Genomic DNA, 27,001 nt, shown 5'->3' with positions numbered 1-27,001 from the left:
CTCTGAAGGAGTCAAGACCTGTGTCGACACAGGCTGGGGTGCTCTCTTACCATAATGAGCCCCATCTTAGAAACCACGGCTGGCACTTCACTGCAAGGGCCAATCTCAAGATTTTGTGGTCAATGCACAGACACCACACTGTGAGCCCCAGGACCTCCTGTGCCCATATGGGCCATGAGCCTGTGTTGGCCACTACTCACACTCTCCAGATCCTCTTTCAGACGGGTCTCGTGCTGCAACTTCTCCTGTAAGTTTCTGTTTTCTATTTTTAGGAGTTCGATTTGTTCCTTGAGTTCAGTCTGTAGAAGAGACAGTCTGACCTTGTGCTCAGCTTCCAAAGCCAGAACTCTGGCGGCAACCTGCACGTCCTCCTTCAAGGTCACATCCTGCACACCCTGGTGATGTACCTGTTCGGTCTCTGTGGAACAAGGAGGGAAGGAAGCAGTCACGCACCATGGCCCACCCAGAGGCAGTGCCAGCAAAAGTGCACTTCGCTGACACCGGCTGTGCACAGACCAGGCAAAGGTCCTGGTGCTAACTCAGGATGGGGCGTGGTTTTCTCCATGCCCACCCTGGGGGCACAGCTGTACCCTATTGCAGGCATACCCTGCCTGCCCAAGATACTCCTGCAGATCAGGAAGGATGTAAAACCTGCCACGGCTCAACACAGGACAGGGATTGGGGGCATGAGGCCAGAGGCCTGGGACTGTGAGCGCTGGGCACACTGCCTCCTCACTGCCAGACCCAGGTCACCCTCTACAGAAGAGGGAAACAAAGGTACAGAGTGAGAACAAGACATGTCACAGGGCAAACACGGAACACCACCAAAGCCTGTGAGCAGACACCCTGGCAGCTGCGGAGGCACCCTGATGCAGGAAGGACAAGAGGAGGGCAGAGGGTGTGTCTGAGGCTGTGTCTGGGGCTTTGCTCCTCAAGACTTTCCCCCTCCAGCCCCAAGTATGCTGTACTCAGAAAAGTGAGAAATTATATCCCATCTGATTCAAATGTATGATATATCAAAATCATTGTACTATCATGTATAACTAATTAAAACAAATTAAAAAAATATATATATGGGCTCTTGCCACAGCACCCAGCGTGGAGCCTGACCCTTCTGCTCCTTCACGGGGCCCCTCGGCCCTGGCCTCTTCCCCTCTACTAGGAAGACTGCAGTGCCCAGGGCAGGGTGGGGCTAGAGTGGCACCACTATCATGTCTCTCACCAGCTGCCCTCGGCTGCCTACCTTCCTGGGATCCCTGTCGGTGGCCACTGTCCAGGTCCATCACCACGCCTCTGAGATGAGAGGGTTCCCCATCCTGCCACCTCCCAATAACCCCACAACCCACCCCTTGCTCTGCCTGGACACACTGCGGGCTTGGTCTACCAGTCTGACAGGAGCACAGCAGGATCCCAGGAAAGTTCCCCTCCTACAACCCAGCAACCTGTGACCCCAGGGTACTGCCACAGGCAGACCTGCTCCTGCCTGGAAAGAGCCACCTAGAACGGGCTGGGCCAGGAGCACAGGCTCCCACCCAGGCCAGCCTGCCAGATTTAACCTGTGCCTCAGGACTGGCTTGGGGTGCACTTCCAGGTGCAAGGCTCATGGTCCAGCTTCAGCAGACGTGGCCGTGAAATCCATCCTGAATGGTGTACATCGACAGGACACCCCTGCAGGCCCAGCTTGCAGCAGGGCAAGGACAAGGAGACAGGCGCACCTTGGCTGTGCTGGTCTGAAGGCACAGCTTGGAGTGGCTCTAGCTCCAACACCTCAGGTCCCAGGAGGCATCTGTCCAGCTGGTCCTCATGCTGGACGTGGAGGGAGGAATCCCACGCTGGCCCCATCTGTAAACCACGCAGGACAGACATGCTGAGCCTGGGCACCTTACTTGCTGTTGGTACCACTGAAGGCACTGGCTTCTGTGTTCAAAGAAATGGTGAATGCCCTGCCAGAATGAGTGACCACACAGGCAACCCCGTGCACCTCACCAAGACACAGGTGTGCCCAGCTGCCCCTCCCCCTTCATCACTGTCCAGCACAGCCTGGAGAAGCTGCAGCTGCAGCAGCTGCAGGCTGAGGACAACATGCACCACCAGGTGTGTGCTGTGGAATCAGAAGACTCCTTCCCCTGAGCATCGGGCAGCAGGCGGACACCAGGGGGTTGGGGCTTGAAGAAGGCTTAGTGCAGTGGACCAGTCCATAGCAGTCCTGCCATTGGCTCCACAAGGTCAGATGAGACAAGGGAGGGCAAAGGCCTGTCAGAACATCTGGAACAAGACCCTGCACAAACAATGTTGACCAGAGGTAGCCTGGCAGACACAGCATGGCCATAACACTCACAGCTGTGACATGACCCTGAGTCCCTGGGAAAGCAGGAGACCAAAGCCCACTGGTGACCAGGATTCTGTAAAACAAGTTCTAATCAGGACGCAACAACCAGGACAGGAGACCAAGAGTTAATGTCACTGCAAACACCTCCTCTCCCCAAGAAGCCTTGCTTAGACACTCCGGGGAAAATAAGTGCAGTAGAGGCCTAGGACCTGACATGATCCACTGTCACCCAAGAGCCAGGAGTGGACTCAGGCAGGGCACTCCTAAAACGTCCCCTCCACCCAAAAGAATTGAGGTCACGAAGAGCACGGTTGTGGTTCTCCTTCCATAGTGCCCAAGGAGTGCCCAAGGAGTGTCCAGGAGGGAGGGGCCTGCACAGGCACCCAGCTCTCCTGAACCTCAGATCTCGCACCGGGGACTCTCCTATGTCCTGACTACTATGCCCTGCTGCAACAGCAGTGAGACCTCACCACACCACGCCTGGCACTCAGCACCCACCCAGGGACCCAGAGCGCCAACGCGGGAGCCTGACCAAGGTCTGAGAGCCAGCTGCAGGCCAACTGCCACTGTGTCCCTTCCCTGGCACCTCCCTCCAGAGGCTCGGCTCACCTTCTCCCACCACTCCCTCTGTCCTTTGCAGGCTCTCCCTCGACCACTTCTTGGGCATCCACCTCTCGGGACTCGGGCAGCTCCCTGCTGCCAATCCCCACTCCTCCTCAAAGAACCCTACTCTGGTGAAGGCTCTGTTTCCCTTTGTTGTGTCGCCCACACCACGAGCCACATGGGACACCTGACCCACCTCCATGGTGTCCTCACCATCTCTACAGAGCTCTCCAGAGCCCAATGCCAGACTTCCTCAGACACTGGACGAGGACATGTTCTGTGTCCTCCACAAGGAGGAAGTTCCAAGTCACACACAGAGCAGGAAGGGAGCCGGCTATAGGTCACCAACCTGCACAGAACACCCACCTCTGACAGCACAGAGACCTGGGCAGAAACATAACAGATGGCACAGAACACAGAACGCCCTGGACACCCAGGGTGGTCTTCAAGAGGTGAGCAGAAGCCTCCTATCCTCAATGCTGGAACAAGAGGACAGAGAAACACAGAGAGCAAAGCCAGAGACTGAAAATGATGATGGAGATAAGAAACGTTCCTGAATGACCAGGGTCAACGACAGACAGAACCTCCCACCCAGAGCAGCCTGAGCACACAGGACCGGTTCTGGAGGAGCACGAGCCCTGCAGGGACTATGGCAGCGACAGAACCAGGGACTTAGGTATTCAGCAGCCCTCGCACACATAGCAGGCAGAGCAAGATCCTGAGCTTCAAAAGCCGCCCCCCACTCCCAGGTCCCCAGTGTGCAAAGCAGGTGCCGACAGATGGAGACAAAGGCTACAGATCATAGGTGCCAGCCTGAGAGCCATGGGCGGCCAAGAAAGAGGTCACAGCAGGACTGTGACACCAGCTCAAATGTGGCCGAGCAGACTGTGGCACAGCCACCTCACATACCCACGAAGGGGACACAACAGCAACCTGAGGCAGGAGGCGCAGCACAAGCCTGGTTCCCAGGCAGCCAGGGGTGTAGGACAAATTGGAAGGAAGGCCCCCAGGAGCTGCAGAGAATAGCGCCCAGGAGACAGAGCGTGCTGAGCTGACGTGCAGCTATGCTAGGGCACCAGAAAACCAGGGAGGCTGCGTGGAGCTTCCCTGCAGCTGGTGTGGCCTGCCCTGCTTGACCACCTGCACACTGACGGGAGGAGGACACTCAGGAAAGGCCGTCGTTCACAGCCACGTGGGTGACAGCCTGAGGGCTGGAGACGACTGCGCGGGTCCCCTACCAGATTCGTTCGCTGAGGTCCTGATCCCAGGACCTTCACAGGCAAATGTCAAGATTAAGTGAGGTCACTAGGGCATTCCCTAATCCAACAGACAGGCGTCCTCATGAGAGGAGACCAGGACACAGACCACAAGAGGGACCACCATGTGAGGACTCAGTGAGAAGATACCACCTATAAGCCAGGGAGAAGGGCCTCAAAGGGCCAGGCCATGAGACCTGTGGCTGTAACAGAATGAGTCTCTATTGCTCACGCGGCAGGTGGTGTGCTCTGTCATGGCAGCCCCAAGCCAGTTGACCCAACAACCCAGGACTCAGAGGCAGAGCACTAGTGCTGAGGGCTGCACTGCCTAGCACAGAGGGTCCCAGGGTTGCGGGCACCCAAAAGATGACATCAGATGACCTGGTCACACAAGCCGCGGGTGCTGCAGACACCGCACTGTCTCCATAGAACCCACATGCTCCAGCATCCATCCCCAAAGTTGTTGGAGAGTGCTTTCCACAGAGGTTAAAAATGACAGAAACCAGGGACTGGGAAGGGTCCTGGGGGAGGAGGGTGGAGAGAGGGGCGGCTGGATAGGGCCAGCACAGGAGACTGCACACCCAGGAAAACCTGGTGCAGCCATCAACAGCCATCAATCTGTCGAGGTGTCTCACAACTGGTCCCTTCCTGGCCCTTCTACTAGACTAGCCACAAGTGTTAACAAGTGTCACAAGCAAGAAATAGCAAAAGAATGACAGAAAACTACAGCATGGAGGTAACTGGAGGAAGAAGAAACGTACAGGTTGACAGAAAGATGCTCTGGACAAAACTCAAAGCCATACACAGCTGCACAGCCCCTGGACTATCAATGCACGTCAGCCAGGTGACTGAGGGGAGGGGGCCGGGGGCAGCCTCTCAGCCAGGATGGAGCTGCCAGAGTGCGGAGGGGGGACCCTCAGCTTGGACCCGTGGGCAACAGAGGTGCTCCTCAGAAGAGCAGCCCTCCCTGGTTGGATCACTGCACCATGGCAGACAGCAATTCAGAGGTACTTGACCACTGAGCCACATCCCCAGCCCTATTTTGTATTTTACCTAGAGACAGGGTCTCACTGAGTTGCTTAGCACCTTGCTTTTGCTGAGGCTGGTCTCCAACTCATGATCCTCTTGCCTCAGCCTCCGGAGCCATGGGATTACAGGTGTGCACCACCACACCCAGCACAGTTACTTCTAAATTACAGATCAGTGACCACAACCCTTGCTCAGCAATCAAAACAAAGCCCATCACCTTCTGCCGCTCAAGACGAAGGTCAAGTTGATCAGAGTGTTCTTTTCTTTTTCCGTAAGACATCTCTTCTAAAAATGTACAGGATGAACTAAGAAAAAAAATATGTTTAAAAGCTTCACACGTGACCATTCAGCTGCACCCACCCACTCTCCCTGGGCCAGGTGCAAAAGCAGAGGCCTTGGTCAAGGATGGGATGATCAGGTCTGCCTTTGGCTCAGTCAGCATCCTGGGACCACAGCAGGAGCCACCAGCCAGGGACCCACGGGGTGCATCTCACTTCCAGTCTAGACCACAGAGCACACTTCTAAAACAAGTCCACCAGTCTCTACTGGCATAGATGGCAAACATGGGATGTGAACCAGCCCAAGGTCCCACGTCAGAACCATTCCCAATGACGACTGCTTCCTCTGTACCTGACTTCACCAGACCCCAAAGGGGGCTCCTCCTTGGCCTCCTGCAGCCGCTGCTGGAACAGGGTCAGGTCCTCCTGGTAAGTCTTCTCAGCATCCCTCAACTTCTTCTCAAAATAGACCCGTAGCTGCTCCAGCTCAGACTCATGCTGGCTCCTGTCTCGCTGCTGCTGCTGAGCAAAGCCTTGCCGCAGGTGCTCCAGCTCCTCCAGGCAGGACGCTCGTGTTAGCAGTGGCTCCAGAGGCCCTTCCACAGGAAGAGGCACACAGTCAGGGGGCAACAGAGCAGACTCTGAGAGGGGCCCAGTCCCGGACCTGGGAGTGGAAGAGGGCCCTCGCAGGGCTGCTCAGCAGAGCTCCTGAAAGGCAGCACTTTCTCTTGCTGGTGGTCCAGGAGCCAAAGAGACCCACTGTGGCAAGAGAATGGGCCCAGCCAACAGCTACCAAGGAAAGGAACAAGTGTCAATCCTACATCCATGAGAACCTGGATCCTGCATAACCCCAAGAAGCCTAGAAGTGGGTTTCGGGAGGTGTGTAGCCAAAGACAGCTGGGTTTCACTTGTGGGCGCCCCTGGCCAGAGAGCCAGACGTGCCCTTCAGACCTCGCAGAGCTCCTGACTGATTAGGGCACACTATCACTGCCGCAGTCTGGCTGGGCACAAAATAACCGAGCCGCCAAGAGGCACTTGTAGGTTCAAACAGGAATTCCTTTATTGCCCGAACTCCCAGGAACGCCACCCACTCGGCCCTTCCAGGAGCACCACACACCAACCGGAGCTCCCTCACCAACCAATGCGAACTCTCCAGGAATCCCCGGTCAACCTGAACTCAAGGGAGGGAACTCTGCTGAGGCAGCAGGAGCCATCCTATTGCCGGACAGCAGGGGTCCATAGACAACTGAATAGACAGCCTGTTTCAATCCAGCATCATCCAGTCACAGCAATTATACACAGCCTAACTTAATTATCATCATCTTAATGGCTCGGTCACCTCTCAACCACTCCTTCTGGTAATGTGCCAGGCACCAACACATGACCACACAAGAACTACAGTCCTGGGCACTGCAGGCTGCCCCAGTGTGGACTCAGTCACCACCCAGGGCTCCCTCCTGGGGGCCTCAGTATAAAGGAAGATCTGCAGCTGAGCAAGAAGGAGCCAGAGCATGTGCAGAAGCAGCTGCGCCTCTGGTCCCATCAGCTTCTCTCTCCTCCAGCCTCCAGTGACAAACAGACCCAAGGAAGGACAACTGACACACTGCCCACCACATGTGGCCACAGACAGAACTTGAGGCTGGGAGACGAAGCCCAGGCCTCCCTTCCCAGTGCATAGCAAAGGGCGGCTACCCAACAGCACAGCCCTGGTCCTTCCTCATGATCCACCTGCCCTAAGGGCAGTTGGCAGATGAACTCCAAGAAGAGGACATCTCTTGTGGCCTGGGATGCTGGTGGCCTGAGCTGGGCCTGACTGTCCCTGCCTATGGGCACAAGTGGCTCTGCCTGCTCTGGAGCAGCCACGTTCAGACAGCTGAGCAGAAACCAATCTGATGTGAATGGAGGGACTTGGCTATCAGGGAAGACTAGGACCAAGCTGTCCCAGACAAAACTCGCCACTGCCGGTGGGCCCTGAATCCTTCAACACTGGAGCTTGAGCCACTAGAGGCGGCACACAGGACCACGGTGAGGTAAGCAGCAAGGCACTGTTTACAGCCATAGGCACCAACAGCAGCGTCCAGGAGAAGGCTGAGCACCACAGGCACTTCGCCTCACACTGGAGAGACAGCCCACAATGATGCCAGTCTGCACCGTTAGGGCCATACAATCACACAGCTGCTACCAGCTAACTTGCCTAAGGACAAAATCATGGCTCTCCCAACTCTTGGTCTCCACCCTGGGACAGTCCAACGCAGCACGAGGCTCGCAGCACGAGGCTCTTCATTCCCAACGAAAGCCGATCCCTGTGCCTGACTTCCACAAACCCCTGAACACTGTATAGGACAGGCACATTTTAAAAATTACTTTTTGTGCTAGCTACAACTACTAAATTCTAGTTCATGAAAAATGAAACTCTCACAATGAAAAACATGCCTTGAGGGCTCATCGCGTGGCTCAGTGGTTGAGCACTTACCTAGCATAAGGCCCTGGTTTCCTTTCCCAGCACTGCAAAAAATGAAAAGCACACACAGCTTCGACTTTGGAGGGTCTGAATTTCCTCCACAAAACTGCTCACCAGGGCTGGGGTTGTGGCTCAGCGGTAGAGCACTCACTTAGCACATGCGAGGCCCTGGGTTCGATCCCCAGCACCACATAAAAATAAATAAATAAAACATAGATATTGTGTCCAACCACAACTAAAAAGTAAATATTAAAAAAAAAAAAAAAAAAAAGAAAACCTGCTCACCATTCAGCTCCTCTCTGTTGGTTCTCACAGAGTCGAGCTGGGACCACAGGCGCCTGACTTCTTCTTGTGACTGGGCCTTCAGGGCTTCATAGGATGCTTGAAGATTCTCCAACTGGAAAAGGAGAGCATCACTGTGAGGAACGCAGGAGACCCAGGGGCACTATGTGTGGTCTGTGTCACATGCACCTGGTGGGCAGGAGCCAAGCACGTGGACTGGAAACTTACACCCCAAACCTAGCAGCCAGAACGGAGCAGCCAGAGCAGCCTCGTCCAAACAAGGCCCAGGCCAGAGTCAGAGTCACTTAAAAGTAACAGCCAGCTATGATGGTGCCATCTGCCATCCCAGCTCCTCAGGAGGGTCAGAGAGAAGAGTCATGTAAGCCCAGGAGCCCAGGGCCAGCCGGGGCAGCATAACAAGACCCCAACTTGAAATAAGAAAGATAGAATCCAATTCTGGGTGTGAGTGTTCACAGCATAACTTCAGCATGTACATGCTGGGGACAGTGTAGTCACCTGCCTGCTGGCCTAGAGCCATAACGGCACCATTCCTGCAGCAGCCAGACACAGCCATCATCTGTGAAGCTGTCTGCACCCTCTGGGCACAGGACGGGGCTCACCCATGACCCTGGTGGGACCCGCAGGAAGGGCTTGCGATACCGCTGTTGTGAGGCAGGGCCAGGGAAGCAGCATTACCCACAGGACCGTCCCTTCAAATGAGGAGTGTGTGTTCTTCACGTTCACATTACAGAAGCAGGTCACCTCACACTCGGACACTAAACGCTGCTCCTCGCCTTGTCAAGTGCCTATAAAGCACAGCATGAAGGGCTAGGCCCTGCCATGGACTGACCCTCTGGTCTCAGGGATGGCGAAGAGCATCCTGACACACTGTGACACTGCCAGGCCCAAAGCAAGTGCACCCTGGTGGGATGTCAGCACCATTCTGTGTGGTCCGGCTACAAGACAGAGCAGGCAGGCTGTCCCAGCAGAGACCCAAGAGGCCTTCCGAGCAACACAAGGCCTGTCCGCTCGCCAAGGAGGACACGCATGCACACTGCTGCAAGGCTGCCTGACTTCCGGACTTCCCGCCCCTCTCCCTGCAGTGCCGTGTTTCCTCTACAGTTACCCCAGGCCTGGGCCTGTTCCCAGCAGATGGATCTTCTGGGAAAAGGGAAGGCAGGCTCCAGTCCAGAGCCAACGGCCAGGCCAGGAGGGCCTGGTGGAAGGATGAGCCTCACCATCTGTCTCGTGGGCTGCAGCCCCACAGGGAGCTGGGCAACCACAGAGGAATGTGGCCCCTGAGCTATGTCCTGTAGTGAGAGAGGCACTGGCCCTGAGGCTGATCCATCCTCTTCATGGCATTAGGACCAGGGGGTGCTCATGGGCTTTCTCCCCATCACTGTGAGATATCCTAGCAGCCAGGACAAGACTAGGACCCCAGAAACAAAGGATATAGACACCAGGTCTTCAGGTCCAGAGATGGGCCCAGGCAGGCTCCTGAAGACCATGGGGACCCATGTTGCCCCTGCTCAGATTGCACACCTCTGCACACCACCAATTCCAACTTCTGTTCTACTCTCTTTTCAATGTCTTGGGCTGACCCTTATCTCTTGGGTTTGGTAGGAAAGCACTCAGGCTGGAGTACCCTGGCCATACCTTAAACAAGACATGCAGGACTGCACCAGAAGCAGGTCTGGAGCAAGTAAGCAGGAATGCTTTGGGGAGCTACTGGAGGAAGTTCTGGCTTATAGAATCACAGTTGGGGAACATGGCCTTACTCCTGGAGTTTGGTATCTTTTTATTTATTTTATTATTTTTTTTATACTTATAATTGAACCCAGGGGTGCTTTACTACTGAGCCACATCCCAGCCCTTTTTATTTTTTATTTTGAAACAGGGCCTTCATAAGTTGCCGAAGGTCTTGCTAAATTGCCAAGGCTGGTATTGAACTTTCAATCCTCCTGCCTCAACCTCCCAAGCCATGAGAATTACAGGTGTACGCCAACATGTCTGAATTACCATTTGGGACCTTTATTAACATTTCAGGTATACTTCTAGAGAATGTGCACTTTCCAAGTACAAGGCAAGAATGTTAATGCTGACATGAACCTCAGACTCTGCCCTTGCTCCTCCACCCAACAAGTCTTCTCAAAGTCAGTACTCAAGTTTCAGCAAATAACAGAACAATGGCCCAGTTACAAAATCTTTTAAAACTTCTCTAAAGGCTGGGGCTGTGGCTCCATGGTAGCGCACTCACCTGGCATGTGTGAGGCACTGGGTTCCGGCACCGCACATAAATAAATAAAGGTCTATCGACAACTAAAAAAAAAATTAAATTCCCTAACACGAATAATTAAGAATGAGTGAGCTCGTGCCTACCTCCAGCTGCTTTTCTCTCTCCCTCTCTCTGAACCTCGACTCCAGGTCTTCCAGGCACTGGCAGCGCTCCACCTGCAGGTCCTCGCGTAACTGCTTGATGGCTGCCTGGTGTTGAGACTCCAGGTTCTTCAGGGAGACTAGAAGGCAGCACGAATTCCACCTCATTTTCAAGGAGATGCCACTCTCCCTCCTCAGCGGCACTGGCAGCAGGTCACCACTGAGATGATAACAGCTCGGCTCGCTGCATGCCACCGAGCTCCATCCTGGGCCCATGCTCTCCTGCACAGTGTGCCACGCCAGGGGTGTGGCCGGGAAGGCAAAGCTGAGCCACAGCGCAAGCCCAGTCCACACCCTGTCTCAGCAGCCACTCTGCTCTCCCCAGGAAGGAGGAACAGACAGACATGGTGGTTTACAGGCAGCATTACTCAGCCCACAAGGACCACTGCAGAATACACAACTACCAGATACTACTGTTTTGGTATCAATATAGTAAATAAACACACAAAACATGTCTTTGAGACAGAGGTCAGGTGGCCAGCAAGGAGGCCTCCCAACCTGCCATCAGGAGTACCTGGCACTGGAAACCAAAGGTGGCAGAAGTGTGTTTGGTCCATGTGGTGAGCTGTAAGATCCTGAGTCTAATATCACACAGAAACTCAGCCCCTCCAGACCTGCTCACAATAGTTCTATGCTCACCTTCAGCCTGATTTTTAGCTTGAAAAATCTTTTCCAACTCAGCTCTCTGTCCTGCCAATTCTTTCTGAAACTGGTTTTGCAAATCCTCCATTTCTGACTGGTGCTTTGCAGATAATTCTTTGCGCAGATTTTCTAAGCATAACTCTTTTTCAGATTCCCAGTCTTGTTTTAGGGTCTAATTTAAAAGAAAAAGAAGATTATGGTAAATAATTGATCATATGTGGTAAAGAAAGTTCAATCACACTGTCAAAAACCTAGAGTAGAGCCAGGCATAGTGGCGCACGCCTATAATCCCAGTGGCTCAGGACGCTGAGGCAGGAGGATCGCAAGTTCAAAGCCAGCCTCAGCAACTGTGAGGTGCTAAGCAACTCAGTGAGACCCTATCTCTAAATAAAACACAAAATAGGGCTAGGGATGTGGCTCAGTGGTTGGTTGCCCCTGAGTTCAATCCCCGGTACCCCTCCTCCCCCCAAAAAAAAAACCCTAGAGTGAGCAACCCTTGACCCCATACTGAACTGTCACTGCAGGAAATGGGTCTTGATGGCCAGCCAGTGACCCACCAGCTGCTGCAAGGACACAGCAGGAGCATGCACAAGGCAGACAGCTGGAGACAAGAGAACAGGGCCACCTCGCCCCCAGCAAAATGGGTCTCTGAACACAAAGTGCATTGCGTGGCCATTCTTGAAAGCTCGTGAAGCTATGTCCCTACAAGATGCAGGATCTGATGGTGACTTGCCAAACTCTCCAAGAGCTGGGTTCTGGTCCAAGCGTCCTAAGAAACAACTCCCTGCTGCCAGGTCAGAGGAGTGGAAGTCCAGGGCATGAACCCCAACTCTGAATGGACAGCCCTGACCAATGCCTGAGCAAGCCAGGACTCAGGAGGAACCCCTCAACTCACTGGGGCTGGGGCTGGGGCTGGCCCCCACAACTCCACAGCCTCCTGACATTCAGATGTACCACACCTCGGGCCATGTTCCCCTTCCTCCGCCAGACACAAGTCCAAGAGGACAGGGAGAGTGGCCCAGGACAAGGGTGGAGGGGTGACAAGCACCTCTGCACCACAGACATCAGTGTGAAACAGCACACATCACTCGACAGCACAGCTGTCTTCACACAGGGCAACTACTCGCTCTGCCCAGTTCCCCTGGGTCCCTCAGCATCAAGGGTCACAGAACCATGCTGTGCAGTCACCCACCTCGACCATCTGCACACTTTTCTCCATTTCTGACTGCAGCTTCTCTTTCAGCTCCGCTGTAAGACAGACAACAAGCCATTCAGACCTCTGAGTCTCACCTCCAGATCCATCACCCAGGAGACAAGGCTCCAGCACCATGGGCCACACGTGGACACTCACAACACCCTGTGTCCAGGAGGGCCACCGAAACCCAGGCCTGGACAGAGAATACACAGGGCCCATACAGACCAGAATGGTGAAAAGAGAGCAGCCCAGAGGGTTGAGAGACGAGCTATGTTTACAAGCTATGTTTCCCAAAACAGGGAGAAAAATATGGGAGTCTGAGGCAGGAGATCGCGAGTTCAAAGCCAGCCTCAGCAAAAGCGAGGCACAGCAACTCAGTGAGACCCTGTCTCTAAATAAAATACAAAATAGGGCCAGGGATGTGGCTCAGTGGTTGAGTGCCCCTGAGTTCAATCCCTGGTACCAAAATAAATAAATAAGGAGAAAAATTTAAATATACCTTTGTTTGCTTGAAAGTACATGAAGAAACAAAAGAGCATCACAAGAGCTTAAGAAAACTTGCCCCTCAGAGGGAGGGAGTGGCGGGCTGGGGCAGGGGCTCTCCACACAGCCACAGCTGAACATGCTGTTCCTGCACCAGTGGAAGGCAAGCAGGCAAGCAGGAGCGTGAGCACTGGCCGGCGGCCCCCTTCTGGAGTGAGAACACGTGAACCGCAGCTGTGGGGACATCCGCACCCCAAGCCACCAGACTGTGTTCTTCAACGAGTGGACTGTGCACTGTGTCATTATGTCTCAAAAAAGATCTTTAAAAAAGACGTGCATGAGCTGGGGCTGCAGCTCAGTGGTAGAGTGCCTGCCTCGCACATGTGAGGCACTGGGTTCAATCCTCAGCACCGCATAAAAACAAATAAATAAAGATATTGTGTCCATCCACAACTAAAAAGCTATTTTGAAAAAAAGTTAAGGGGGGGCTGGGGCTGTAGCTCAGTGGTAGAGCGCTTGCCTTGCATGCATGAGGCCCTGGGTTCGATCCCCAGCACCACATAAAAATGAATAAATAAATAAAAATGAAGATATTAAAAAAAAAAAAAGTTAAGGGGGCTGGTGTTGCGGCTCGGTGGCAGAGTGCTTGCCTAGCATGTGTGAGGCACTGGGTTCTATTTTCAGCACCACATATAAACAAATGAATAAAATAAAGGTCTATCAATAACAACAAAAAATTTTTTTAAAGTTTAAAAAAATGAAATAAAAAAAAAAGATGCATGAAAGCAGGGTCCTCTTTAAAAAGTACCATAAAAATTATCAAAAATAAAACATGAAAACATTCATTAGGCCAAAAAAAGAGCTCAATTTGACCAAGAATTAGCAAATTTAAGAAGTACCCAGGTTAGCCAGTGGGTGGCACAGCCAACCAGGAGAATCATGGTCAGCTCAGCATAGGAGGACAGGGTCTGAGACCAGGGGCGTCTGGGTGGGGCTGAAAAAGCCTGTAGGCAGCAGATCCCACCACCCAAATTAACACTCACCCACTGGAGATTGCACTGAGGGAGAGACCAGCAGAACAAGGGCGGCCAAGGCCAGGTGAACAGACGTGCTGACCCAGGCACTGCTCAGCCCACAGCAGTGTGAACTGTCGGGAGCCAGGCTTGGGGGGTGGGGGGCCTGCCTTTCAGGAATGGGGACAGGAATGTGCACTCTGGACAGGGGAAGTGACCCAGAAAATAAGCAGGCCATTTCTTAAAGAGGACACCATGAAGTCTAGTGCAGCCAGGAGGCATACTGGCTTGGCCCCATGCGCAGAACCTCTCTCTTGCCCATGCCAGCATGCAGTACCAGTCTCCTGCCCACAGCGGAGTGCCATCGCTTCCTTCTCTTGCGCATGCTGCTCCCGGACCAGCTCCAGCTCACACTGCAGCCTGCTCTGCAGCAGAGCCAGCTCCTGTGCACGCCGGCCGTTGAGCATCTCCCGCAACTCAGTCAATGCAGTCTCCTTCTCCTTCTGCAGGTTGGCCTGCGTTAGCTCCAGCTGCACCGTGTGCATGTTGCTCAGGCTCAGGCGTAGTGCCTCCAGCTCCAGGCTGGGTGCCGTCTGGGGACAGAGGCACATCCGATGAGTCTAGGCTTGGAACCAGGCAGCAAGGTGACACCAAGAAACACGTGATGGACCCAGGACAAGGGAAACAGAGCATGCAGCACAGGAGGACAACCACCTGCTCTCCACGCTTGTGGCTGCAACTGTCTCCACAGTGTGCCTCCCACCAGCAGCCACTCCCATGGCTTCCCTCACAAGTAAGAGCAATTTACAGCAGAAGCAGTCAGGGCACCGCATATATGACCTGGCACAGGCCAGACTGCCCTCCCCAGGTCCCTAGATGCCCTTCCACCTGCCCCAAGGAACCGCCCCCCCACAGAAAACATGGAAACACAGCAAGCTGTGGCATCTGCCCATGCACTCTGGGATGAGTCTCCCCCACCTGCAGTCCCCTCCCAGCTCGAGACCCCAAGTGCCCTTGTGTGGATGGCTGAGCATATGCCCAGTGTGTGATGGCCGAGAGCCCTGGCTAGGCCGTGCAGGTCACCTGAGGCTGCTGCTGCTGGGCAGCCTCATCCTCGGATCTGCTTGCCAGTTCACAATCTTGTTCTTCTTCCTAGGGAAAGAAAGCAAAGACCATGCCAGAAAATTCACAGAACCAGCAGCCACCAAGAAATAATAAAATAAAATAAACTGGTGCCTCACAAAAGCAGTGCCAAGGATGTTCCAGACACCTGGAAGGTGGAAAAGGCCCAACCAGACTCACACAGATGTCCCAGACCAGCAAACCAGGACCCCGGGCTTTTCATGGATACTGCAGTCCTTCCTACAAGAGGGCGTAGGAGGGCTGGGGCTGGGGCTCGGCAGTAGAGTGCTCACCTAGCACATGTGGGGCACTGGGTTTGATCCTCAGCACCACATAACAATCAATAAATAAAATAAAGTCATTGTGTCCATCTACATCTAAAGAAAAATATAAATTAAAAAAAAGCGTAGGACTTGCATGTGAACTGCACACATCCTCCAGGAGACTTTCAGTCATGTTAGGTGACCTGTGACACCTAACAATGAAACTGCATAAACAGTGGCTACAGCCTACCCTTTAGGGAATAATGGTAAGAGCAAGAGGTCTGTCTGCATTCAGACCAGATACCAACTTTCCCCAAAGTTCCTTTAGTCTGTACTCAGTAGACTCTATGGGTGTGGAGAGCTGACTGCACTCACCCAGGAAGGAAAGCATTAACAGGTGCTGCAACAAGGGCTACATGTCACAGAATACCATTTACATAAGGTATCAGGAGCCCAGATCCACAGAGAGCCGCCTGTGGGTGGCGTGGGCAGGTACAACTGTCAACAAGCACGCAATTTCCTTTTGGGGTGATAAAAATGTCCAGAGCTTAACAGAGGGGAAGGGGTGCACCTCTGGGCCTGTCCTAAAAGCCTCTGAAGCATGTGCTTTAAAACAGTAGATGAGGGACTGGGGATATAGCTCAGCTGGTAGAGTGCTTACACTCACATGCATAAGGCCCTGGATTCAGTCCCTAGAACCAAAAAGAAAAAAAAAAAAAAAGCAGTGGATTACATCATGGGAATCACATCTCACTGAAAGACAGCCATCAGGGAAGGGCACTCACTTTGCTGGACAGTGCCAACCTAGCCATCTGAATGCAGGAAGAGAAGAGCGACACCACAGAAGAGAAAAGGTACAGGACGTGGTGAACCAATGCAAGACGCCAACATCAGAGGTCACTTATGGTCACCGAGTTACAAATATTGACAAGATATGACTGATTCTCAAAGTCATAAAGGGCGTGGAAAACAAATGTACCCACATAGTCGATGACAGAGTACGTGAGTTTGCTTTCTTCTTAAAAGGTACTGGACAATGTCTGTCAGAGCCATCAAAGACTTCTGTCTTAACACTCCAGCTCTGCCCCCTGCTTCAGCAGCAACAGCCCCAGGGAAGAGAGATGCTGTGGCCGCCCCTCAACAGGGATCAACGCAGCTCCCCCCCAGTCTGTCTGCCTGCACAGCACCCCTCCGCCAGGAAACCCCCTCCCCTCCAGTGATCTTCAGGACCAGTCTCTCTGTGTGAAATGTCGCCTGGGCACTTCAAACTCAGAATGACTAAATAAACTCAATTTTCCTGCCCAAGCCAGGGGACTTGTTGGGGTGGACAACTTGATGTGGTCATGGAGGCTTAAAAGATCCCCAGAAGAACCAAAGTGCAGGGGGCTGACAGCATGGGTGAGCAACACTGAGGAGTTCAGCAGAGTGTGTTAGTCAGTTCTGCCTGACTGTGACCAAAAGACCTGCCGAGAACAACTCAGAGGAAGAAAAGCTTATTCTGGCTCATGGTTTCAGAAGTCCGGTCCACGGCTGGATGACTCCGCTGCTCTGGGCCTGAGGTGAGACAGAGAGCATCACGGCAGAAAGACACCGCAGAGAAAAGCTGCCCTATCTCATGGCACCAGGAAGCAGGGAGAGCAGGCAGAGCCAGGGACAAAACAATCCGTCGCCCAGGCACAGCCCGGGGACCCAGCTCCTCAGTCACACCCGACAACGCTCCTACAGCTGCCACCCAGTGATGCATTCCGATTACGAATCCACCAAATGGATCAATCCACTGGTTAGGTCACAGTACCCTTAGTTTAAGCATTTTACCTCCCGCATAAACAAAGGAGCCTTTGGGGAACATCTCACAACCATAACAGGGAGTATGACAAGATCCCCTCCAACACTGGGGGCTCCTCCAGCGTTCTCTGCCTCAGTGAACGAACGGCAAAGCAAAAACCACACTCCATTCCCGCCACATCATGACCAGTCGTGGCGTCTCTCCACTCCCATAAGCACAGTTGTCCAGTGTCCTGCAGCCACTCAGCCTCTCCTGACTTTGCCACACTCAAGACTGCAACTTCCCCTGGGGTGAGCCCCAGCACACTGGGCTTCAGTGCTCACCACACCGGCCTCTCCTCTTTATCTGCTTCCTCTTGGGGCCACACCAAGCCCAGCAGAGGGCACAGCTACTCTTAACCCCGTGTCCATGACCACCTCCACACACCACACCTCTAAGGAACTAGTGCCTACACAATGCCAGGGGCAGCCTCCATGTCACTGGAGAGCATCTGCATGCTGGGCTCACCTACCCACGAGGTGACCGACTGCCTGGGAACAGCCTGACTGCTCACAGCAGAGCCTGGGTCGGACACATAAGAATCCTGCTTCAAAGTAAGCCTCCTGGGAAGGTCAGGGGAGCACCCACTCTAACCCCGAAGGTGTGATCCTCAAATATCTGAACCACTGGTAGGACCCACAGAAAGGGCCTGGACACTTCCAAAAGGGACTGTGCACACCACACAGGACCTCAGAGCCCACTACAAGGGCACAGTCCAAGTGATGCTCATGGGGAGAATAGATCTCTGTACCTGAAAGTCTCCCTGCAGAGAGCAGAGTCCCGCCTATCTCACTGATGAGACCAGTGTAATCTCAAAGCTAAGCCTGGCAAGAATTTACCAGAGAAGTCAGTGTAAAAACAGGGGAGGAAAAAAGATCGTCCACAATCGCAGACAATGCAGAGCCACTGATACACTCCCATGCCACTACTACTTCAGAACCCAGGGCCACATGTGCAAACAACAGAGACAAATGGTGACCAGCCCCTCAGGGGCTAATTACACCCCACAGATATGCACACACATAGACCAGGAGGACTGTGTGAGAATGCCCACAGACAATGCCCTTAGACAAGGACACTGCGGTGCACCATGCGCAGGACTGCCTGGGAACTGCTCAACATGGTGGGGCCCGCAGGAAAGGGCTCAACAGGAAGTATTTTAGCCTTTTTTGCCATTGTGACAAAAAGATTCAACCAGAACAAGTGTAGAGGAGGAAAAGTGTATTTGGGGGCCCATGGTTTCAGAGGTCTCGGTCCATAGACAACAGATTCCATTCTTCGAGGCTCAAGGCAAGGCAGGACATCATGGTGGAAGAGAGTGGCCGAGGAAGCAGCTCCCATGAAGATAAGAAAGCAGAGAGGGAAAGGTTCCACTAGCCATATACAAAATATACACCCCAAAGGCACGCCCCCAAGGCCCACCTCCCTCCATTACCACTCAATCCCATCAGGTAACTAACTAATACACTGACTGGGTTAAGGCACTCACAACCTAATCATTTCCCCTCTGAACCCTCTTTCATCGTCTCACATGTGACCTTTTGGGGGACACCTCACATTGAAACCATAACAGACACACTGCAGATATCACCATAGGTGAATCTCATTATCAAGACACTGGATACACAGGCACAGACCCAAACATTACATGCTAGAATTTATAAAAATTCAAAAACTAGTGGCGTTGAGGATTTAGCTCTGTGGCAGAGCACTTGCCTAACACACACCAGACCCTGAGTTTGGTCCTAAGCCCTGGGGGGGGGGGGGGGGAATTCAAAAACTAGCAAAACTAAACTAGCTATAAGTATTGCATAGGATTTCCATACACACACACACACACACACACACACACAAATGAACCATAAAGCTCTAAGAAGATAACAGAATGTTTCAGAAGTCACAGGAGGACCGTGAGTTCAAAGCCAGCCTCAGCAATGGCGAGGCACTAAGCAACTGAGTAAGAACCTGTCTCTAAATAAAATACAAAACAGGGTGGGGGGCTGGAGTTGAGCTCAGCATAGAGCACTTGCCTCATAAGTGTGAGGCACTGGGTTCAATTCCTAGCATCACAATAAATAACCAGATAAAATAAAGGTCCCTCAACAACTAAAAAACGTAAAAAAAAATAGGGCTGGGGATGTGGCTCGGTGGTCGAGTGCTCCTGAGTTCAATACCTGGTAGCCCTCACCACCGCCAAAAAAAAAAGAAGATAACAGAGTGTTTCTGTGACCCCTCAGGGCTAGGAGTGACTTTTTGGCAGGACACAAAAAGCACTGATCAAAAGAAAAACTGATAAACTCAAATCATAAAAATTAAGGATTTCTTTTTTTTTTAATATTTATTTATTTATTTATTTTTTAGTTTTCGGCAGACACAACATCTTTGTATGTGGTGCTGAGGATCGAACCCGGGCCGCACACATGCCAGGTGAGCACGCTACCGCTTGAGCCACATCTCCAGCCCCAAGGATTTCTGCTTATCAAAGAACAGAACTAAAAACAAACCCCCCAAAAATAAAGAGGCCAGTGAGGGTGGAGAAACCAATAACAGTAGATGTATCTAACAAATGACAAGTAAAGAACATGGAGACGTTTCCAAACCACCAAAGACACTAACTATGTGGGGGCTAACAGAGGAGCACGGCCTGCACCCAGCTGAAGACCTGGACACACCCAGCATGATGTCAAGAGTGCCATCATGGTACCAGGCCAGCATATGAAGGAACACAAACACACTGAAAAAACAAACACGACTGTATTAACAGATCTGGCACTGCAGAGAGAATATCACTGAGTTTAAAGGCAAGGCAACAGAGACCTAAAATAAAGACAGATGCAGGGAAACTGGGGGTGGAGAAGAGGTGGCGAGCGTGAGGCGACAGCTTGGCCCTTCCTGTGGCCAGCAGCTGTGCTCAGCCGAGCTTTCACAGGGCGTTTCAGTCGAGGCTGTGCTCAGCAAGGGCATGTTTCCACCTTCAGAATGCGGGAGCATCCCAATGCTGGCAGATGTTGACACTGCAGGGCCTGGTGCAGACGCCAATACAGGGCACCCAAGGTCACCAGAAGAGGAGGGACAAGAGGGAACAGAAAAAATATGTGAAGAAATAATAGCCAAAAAGGTGCAGGTGTGCAGCCGCAAGATCAGGACACGCATTCCACAGCTGCTGCTGCGTGGCCAGCATCCGCAGCGGCCCCAGCACCACTGGGCTGTACCCTGGTCCTTCTTCCCAGCTGAGTTACCAGGGATCACCAACTCAGCACCTACTAAGGAAACCACGACCGTCTTTCAAAGACGACACACAATCACATAAGCAGAGCGAGGGATAGTCACAAACCAAATTCCCCCAGAGTCAACAGAACAGCAGAGCCCTTGCCAGGTGGCAGGTGCAGCTGCGGGGCTCTGGGCCAGGCCTCAGCCCTCCTGCACGCAGAGACAAAAGTCCCAATCTCACAGCATGCCACCAAAACACACAACCATGTCTGATACAAGTGAAAAAGACGAACATCTCGTCACCACTATTCTAAATAAAGTTCACTCTTCCAGTCCTGCTCACTGTCAAAATACCTCATCATGCAAACCAGGCATCCTACCAAGCAAAAGCACATGCACAGAACAAAACCAAGGTGCATCTTAGTGCAAGATGAGGAAAGAACCCTTGAGAGTCCTTCTGAAGATGCTGCCTTCTGAAGCACACCATCAGCACAGATGCTCTGCAATCCAGCAGCATCCCGACACAGGGGCAGCTGATACCTGACCCAAAAAGACCTATGCCACAGCTCCCTCGGCCCTCAACAGCTGGGACAATTTGGAACTAACCAAACTTCCCTGTGCTGGGAAAACATGAAGATCACAGCAATCATTCTTATCACTAGGATTGTAATGACAGCCACAGGTAGAGGACTGGGCCCTCTGCTAGGCATCACTGTCACCAAGGAAGGTGGAAGGCAGCCCTGGGCTATCTGCCTATGAGACAAGATACCTGCACTCCCTCCAGCCCTCCTGGCCCAGGGAAGCCTAGCAAGTGTCCCTGCAGGGTCTGGTCTAGCTCCACGGGCTCCAGATCTTTCTTTTTCTGATCACACCCACATTAGTGGTACCCACATCCTACCAGTGCCTGGGAGAAGCTCAGATAGCAAGTCCCAGCCTGCGTTCCACTTTGAAGCACAGCAGCCTGTGAACTGGACCAGGTGTGGCAAATTCATAACAGACCTGCTGGCCCAGAGGAGAGCAAGCAGAGCATGGACACAGTTCCTCTACCTCCATGCAGGTCTTCTGCCTGCTCTGAAGCCCCCCTGCCAGCCTGGGAGCCCAGCCCGAGCCTCCTCTGTTCCAAGCTGTCTCTGACTCACAGGAACCCATGCCTACCTGCCAACCTTTAAAAAGACAAAGGCAATTATTTCACACCCTCGGATCTCAGTAGCCCATTAACTCCATCCCAGCCACCTCTCAAATTAAACTTCAACAGCCTTTCTCCAAATACAGGTTTCAGAGCACACCTTCTCTTTTATATGTCTGTTACAGACTGAATTTTTCCCAAATCCCACAGATTGAAGCCCAAACCTCCAATGAGAATATCTGGAGATAAGGCCAGAAGGTCAGATGGAGTCATGAAGATTCCTAATTCAACAGGATGTGTCCTCTTAAGCAGAGACACCAGCACTCTCTCTGCCATGTGAGGGCACAGGGACAAGACAGCTGCCTGCAAACCTCACCAGAGACCAACCCAGTTGGCACCCTGACCCTTGACCTTGGACTTACAACCTCCAAAAGGCTGGTGGAAAAATGAAATTTCCCAGGGCTGGGGTGGTAGCTCAGTGGCAGAGCGCTTGCCTAGCATGTGTGAGGCACCGGGTTCGATCCTCAGCACCACATATCAATAAATAAAATAAAGGTCCATTGGCAACTAAAAAAAATTTAAAAAAAAAAAAGAAAGAAATTTCCCTTGAGTCCCCCATCTGTGCTCTGTGCAGCTGAGCAGACAACACACTGCTTCCAGACTCCTCATCTTCCCACTCCCCTCCCTCCAGGTGACCCGCTCCTATGCCATCTCTGTGGCCCCTCACCTCACACACAGCTTTGCTTCAACAAGTGCCACCAGTGTAGAGCTGCAGGAGCTTCGAGTGGCTCCCTGCACCACCTCCCTTCTCTCCTATGGGCCAAGGCACATATGGCAGTATCAGGACTGGGGCCTGCACCCCGCCAAAGGCACTCTCACCAAGCAGAGCAGGTGCTCTCACACAGGCTCCTCCCAGAGTCACAGAGCTCAGCTCCACCCTCTGCGTTGTATCAGCCTGTTGTCACAGCCTGCCCTCCATCCTGGGACCCCCCAACACCTCATGTGATTTTCTTTCATTTGCACTCACCAAGGTTCACTCTGTACTGTAAAGTCCAGCATGCCTCAACAGCACGCGCTCCCACACATCCACCATTCCAGCATCCCATGGATAGTCCTGACTGCCCTGTGCCTCAACTACTCACCTACACCCTTCCTGCACCCCAACACCAACTCTGGCCAACCCTAATCTGTTCCCCTTCTCACAGCTGGCCTCTTCCACAGCGTCCTCTGCATGGATTTGAACAGGGTAGAACCACACCAGTGTTGTTCAGACTGATTTCTTTCACTTAGTAACAGGCACTTAAGGTCCCCCCAACACTTCATGGTTTGATAGCTCATTTCTTTCTAATGCTGAGTGACAATATGCTCTGGATGTAGTTTTTCTATCTACCATTAGCCTCTCAAAGGACATCCTGGCTGCTCCAATTTGGCAAGCCCCCAGGCAACCACTGCTTAGTCTGCTCGCTAGCGTCCTTGCTGCTCCCACCCAATGCCACACCTGGAGCCAGGGCACAGACACATGCACAGCGGTGCAGTGCTCACTGCTCATTTTCTTCCTCATGAAAACTGGTTGGAGCATCTTTTGATGCACTTAGTTGGTGCCAAGCATCACCACTGGTAAGGTCTCTGTCCATATATTTCATACATTTTTTGTACTTATTTTATATTTATTTTTCAGTTGTAGTTGGACATAATACCTTTATTTTGTTTATTTATTTTTATGTGGTGCTGAGGATCAAACCCTGGGCCTTGCATGTGCTAGGTGAGCGCTCTACATCTGAGCCACAGCTCCAGCCCCTATTTCACACATTTTTAATTGGGCCCGTTTCTCATTGATGAGTTTAAGAGTTCTTTTTTTTTTTTTTTTTTGATACAAGGGGCACTTAACCACTGAGCCACATTCCCAGCCCATTTTTGTTCGTTTTTCCCAAGACAAGGTCTCACTAAGTTTTTAGTGCCTTGATAAGTTGCTAAGGCTGGCCTTGAACTTGCCATCCTCTTGCCTCAGCCTCCCTAGGTGCTGGAATTACAGGTATACACCACCATGTCCAGCTGAGTTCTTTTTTTTTTTTGGTACCAGGGATTGAACCCAGGGGTGCTTAACCATTGAGCCACATTCCCAGCCCTTTTTATATTTTTATTTAAAGACAGGGTCTCACTGAGTTGCTTAGAGCCTCACTAAGTTGCTGAGGCTGACTTTGAACTTGTGATCCTCCTGCCTCAGCTTCCCAAGTCACTGAAATTATAGGCATGTGCCACCGTGCCCAGCCAGCTGAGTTCTTTAATATATTCGAAACAGTTCGGATTGGACATATGTTCTCCAATTTTCTCCCATCTGTGGTCGGTCTTCTCATTCTGTGAACACCATATTTTACAGAGAATTTTCTGAATTTCACTAAGTGCTGCTTAGCATTTCATTCTTTCACAGATGCTTTTGGTGATGTACCTAAAAACTTATCTCCAAACACAAGGTCAAATAGGTTTTCTCCTGGAAGTTTTAGTTTTGCATTTTTTATTTAAGTCTATGACCCATTTTGGATTCATGTTTGTGCAAGGTCTCTTGTCTAGGTTCTCATTAAAAGCTTTTTCACGTTGACTTAAAAATTAAGATTTGTATTTGTCATTCTTAACATATAAGTACAAAGAACTAAAGAGATTAACAATACATCTATGGTATTAAAATTTCATGAGTAGAAAAATAAGAGAAAAGTCTAAAAGGTCTTTTGAAGAGGACAGAAGCAAAATAAATGTTGAAAAACACTGGTAGGCAAAGTTCTTAGTTCTGACACCAAAGACACAACCCACCAAAAAAAAATTAAGGAGAGAGAAAAGAAAAAAATAATTTTTAATCAAAATTTATCTTAATTTTTTAAAAAAGTACAACCCATAGAAGAACAAACTGATAAATCCAAGCTCATTAAAATATTTTGCTCTTCAAAAGGTAGTATTAGAAGAAAAAAAGACAAACCATGAAAAGGGAGAAAATATATGCAAAGATGCTTATGATAAAGAACCTGCATCCAAAGGCTGATTCAACATACAGAAATCAATAAATGCAATACCTCACATCAACAGACTTAAAGAGAAGATCACATGATTATCTCAAGAGATGCCGACAAAGCATTGGCAACATACAGTGCCCCTTTATGTTCAAAACACTAGAAAAAGTAGGGATAGTAGGAACATACCTCAACACTGTGAAAGCCATCTACGCTAATCCCAAGGCCAACATCATCTAAAGATGAAAAATTAAAAAATTAAAAGCATTCCCTCTAAAAACCGGATGAAAGTTTTTAGAAAGTTAACCACTTCTACTCAACATAGTCCTTGAAACTCTAGCCAGAGCAATCAGATGAAAGAAATAGGATACACATAGGAAAATAAAACTCAAACATCATTATATGCCAATGACATGATTCTACATTTAGAAGATCCAAAAAATTCCACCAAAAAATTTCTAGAACTACTAAATGAATTCAGCAAAGTAGCAGGATATAAAATCAATACCCATAAGTCAAATGCATTTCTATACATAAGCAAGAGAAATTAGGAAAACATCCCATTCACAATTGCTGAAAAAAAAAAAAAAACCCTTGGGAATCAATCTAACAAAAGATGTGAAAGAACTCTACAATAAAAACTACAGAACACTAAAGAAAGAAATTAAACAAGATCTTAGGAGATGGGACAATCTCCCATGCTTTTGGATAGGCAGAATTATTATAGTCCAAATGGCCATACTACCAAACCTGTTATATACATTTAATGCAATTCCTATTAAAATCCCAATGACATTCTTCATAGAACTAGCAAAAGCAGTCATGAAATTCATTTGGAAAAATAAGAGACCCAGAATAGTCAAAGCAATCCTCAGCAAGAAGACTGAAGCAGGAGGCATCCCAATACCAGACCTTAAACTTTACTACAGAGCAACAGTAACAAAAACAAAACAGACATGCAGACCAGTGGTATAAAATAGAAGACCCAGATACAAACCTACATAAATACAGTTACCTCATACAAGACAAAGCAGCCAAAAACATAGAGTGGAGAAAAGATAGCCTATTAACAAATGGTGCTGGGAAAACTGAAAATCCATACATAGCAAAATGAAGTTAAGAGGGTGACCTCTCTCACCCTGCACAAAAGTCAACTCAAAGTGAATCAAAGACTTAGACACAAGAACAAAGACCCTGTGCCTAAAAAAAGTAGGCCCAAATCTTCATCATGTTGGCTTAGGACCTGACTTCCTTAACAAGACTCCTAAAGCGCAAGTAGTAGAATCAACAATCAATGGGATGGATTCAAATAAAAAGCTTCTCAGCAAAGGAAAAACGATCATGTGATGAGAGAGCCTAGAGAATGGGAAAAGTCTTTCCCACACACACCTCAGAGAGAGCACGAATCTCCAGGATACAAAAAGAAATCAAAAAACCAGATAACATAATCGATAAATGGGTGAAGGAACGGAACAGACACTTCACAGAAGAAGAAATACAAATGGTCAGCAAACATACAAAAAAAAGTTCAACTTCTCTAGCAATTAAAGAAATGCAAATCAAAACTACTCTAAGGGGCTGGGGATATAGCTCAGTTGGTAGAGTTTGCCTCACATGCACAAGGCCCTGGGTTCATTCAATCCCCGGCACCACAGGTGGGGTGCGGCGGACACCCTACTCTAAGATTTTTATCTCACTCCAGTCAGAATGGCAATTATCAAAAATACAAGAAATGATAAGTGTTAGCAAGGATGTGGGGAAACGGTACACTCATATGTTGCTGGTGGGACCGCAAATTAGTGCAATCACTTATGGAAAGCAGTATGGAGATAACTCAGAAAACTTGGAATGGAACCACCATTTGACCCAGCTATCCACTCCTCAGTTTATACCCAAAGGACTTAAAAACATCATACTACAGTGACGCAGCCACATCAGTGTTTATAGCAGCTCAATTCATAATAGCTAAATTATGAAACTAACCTAGATGCTCTTCCACAGATGAATAGACAAAGAAAATGTGGTACATATACAAAATGGAATATTACTCAGCATTAAAGAAGAATGAAATCATGGTATTTTCAGGTAAATGGATGGAACTAGAGAATACCATGCTAAGTGAAATAAGCCAATTCCAAAAAACCAAAAGCCAAATGTTTTCTCTGGTAAGTGAATGCTGATCCACAGTGGGGTGGGGGGAGAGGGAAGAATGAGGGAACTTTGGTTTGTGTAGAGGGGAGTGAGGGAAGGGGGGCCTGTGGGGATGGGAAGGACAGTAGAAAGACACAGATATTATTACCCTGTATACATGTAGAACACTAGAGTGACTCTGAACCATGTGTAGCCAGAGGAATGAGAAGTTGTGCTCCATCTGTGTATAGTGGGTCAAAATGCATAAATAGATAAATAAAGCAAAAAAGAAAAAGAAAAAAGAACTTCCATCCAGAAC

The 27,001-nt window shown here is 50.6% G+C and overlaps 1 protein-coding gene across 2 annotated transcripts in view; it reads right to left on the bottom strand.

Annotated features, from left to right (window-relative positions):
• Positions 1–6,105: 6,105 nt before the first annotated feature.
• LOC308653458 (pericentrin-like) overlaps positions 6,106–27,001 on the bottom strand; it is a 28,002-nt gene continuing 7,106 nt past the window's right edge. Inside the window, exons 3-9 of one of the 2 annotated variants that reach the window (XM_081302029.1) lie at positions 15,091–15,159; positions 14,345–14,600; positions 12,509–12,564; positions 11,314–11,488; positions 10,618–10,754; positions 8,242–8,353; positions 6,106–6,284 (exon numbers count right to left, since the gene is read on the bottom strand). In XM_081302029.1, the coding sequence (XP_081158155.1) occupies positions 6,115–6,284; positions 8,242–8,353; positions 10,618–10,754; positions 11,314–11,488; positions 12,509–12,564; positions 14,345–14,600; positions 15,091–15,159 (975 nt within the window). In that variant the 3' untranslated portion in view covers positions 6,106–6,114. Of the gene's footprint in view, positions 6,285–8,241; positions 8,354–10,617; positions 10,755–11,313; positions 11,489–12,508; positions 12,565–14,344; positions 14,601–15,090; positions 15,160–27,001 lie in introns of those variants that run through there. The other variant, XR_014023046.1, reaches the window with a different exon arrangement.

Source organism: Spermophilus citellus, assembly GCF_964194105.1.
Source record: "Spermophilus citellus genome assembly, chromosome: 7".
NCBI classification, from domain to species: Eukaryota; Metazoa; Chordata; class Mammalia; order Rodentia; family Sciuridae; genus Spermophilus; species Spermophilus citellus.
Note: the sequence above shows the minus strand (reverse complement) of the source record. Positions and strands in the feature narration are given on the sequence as shown.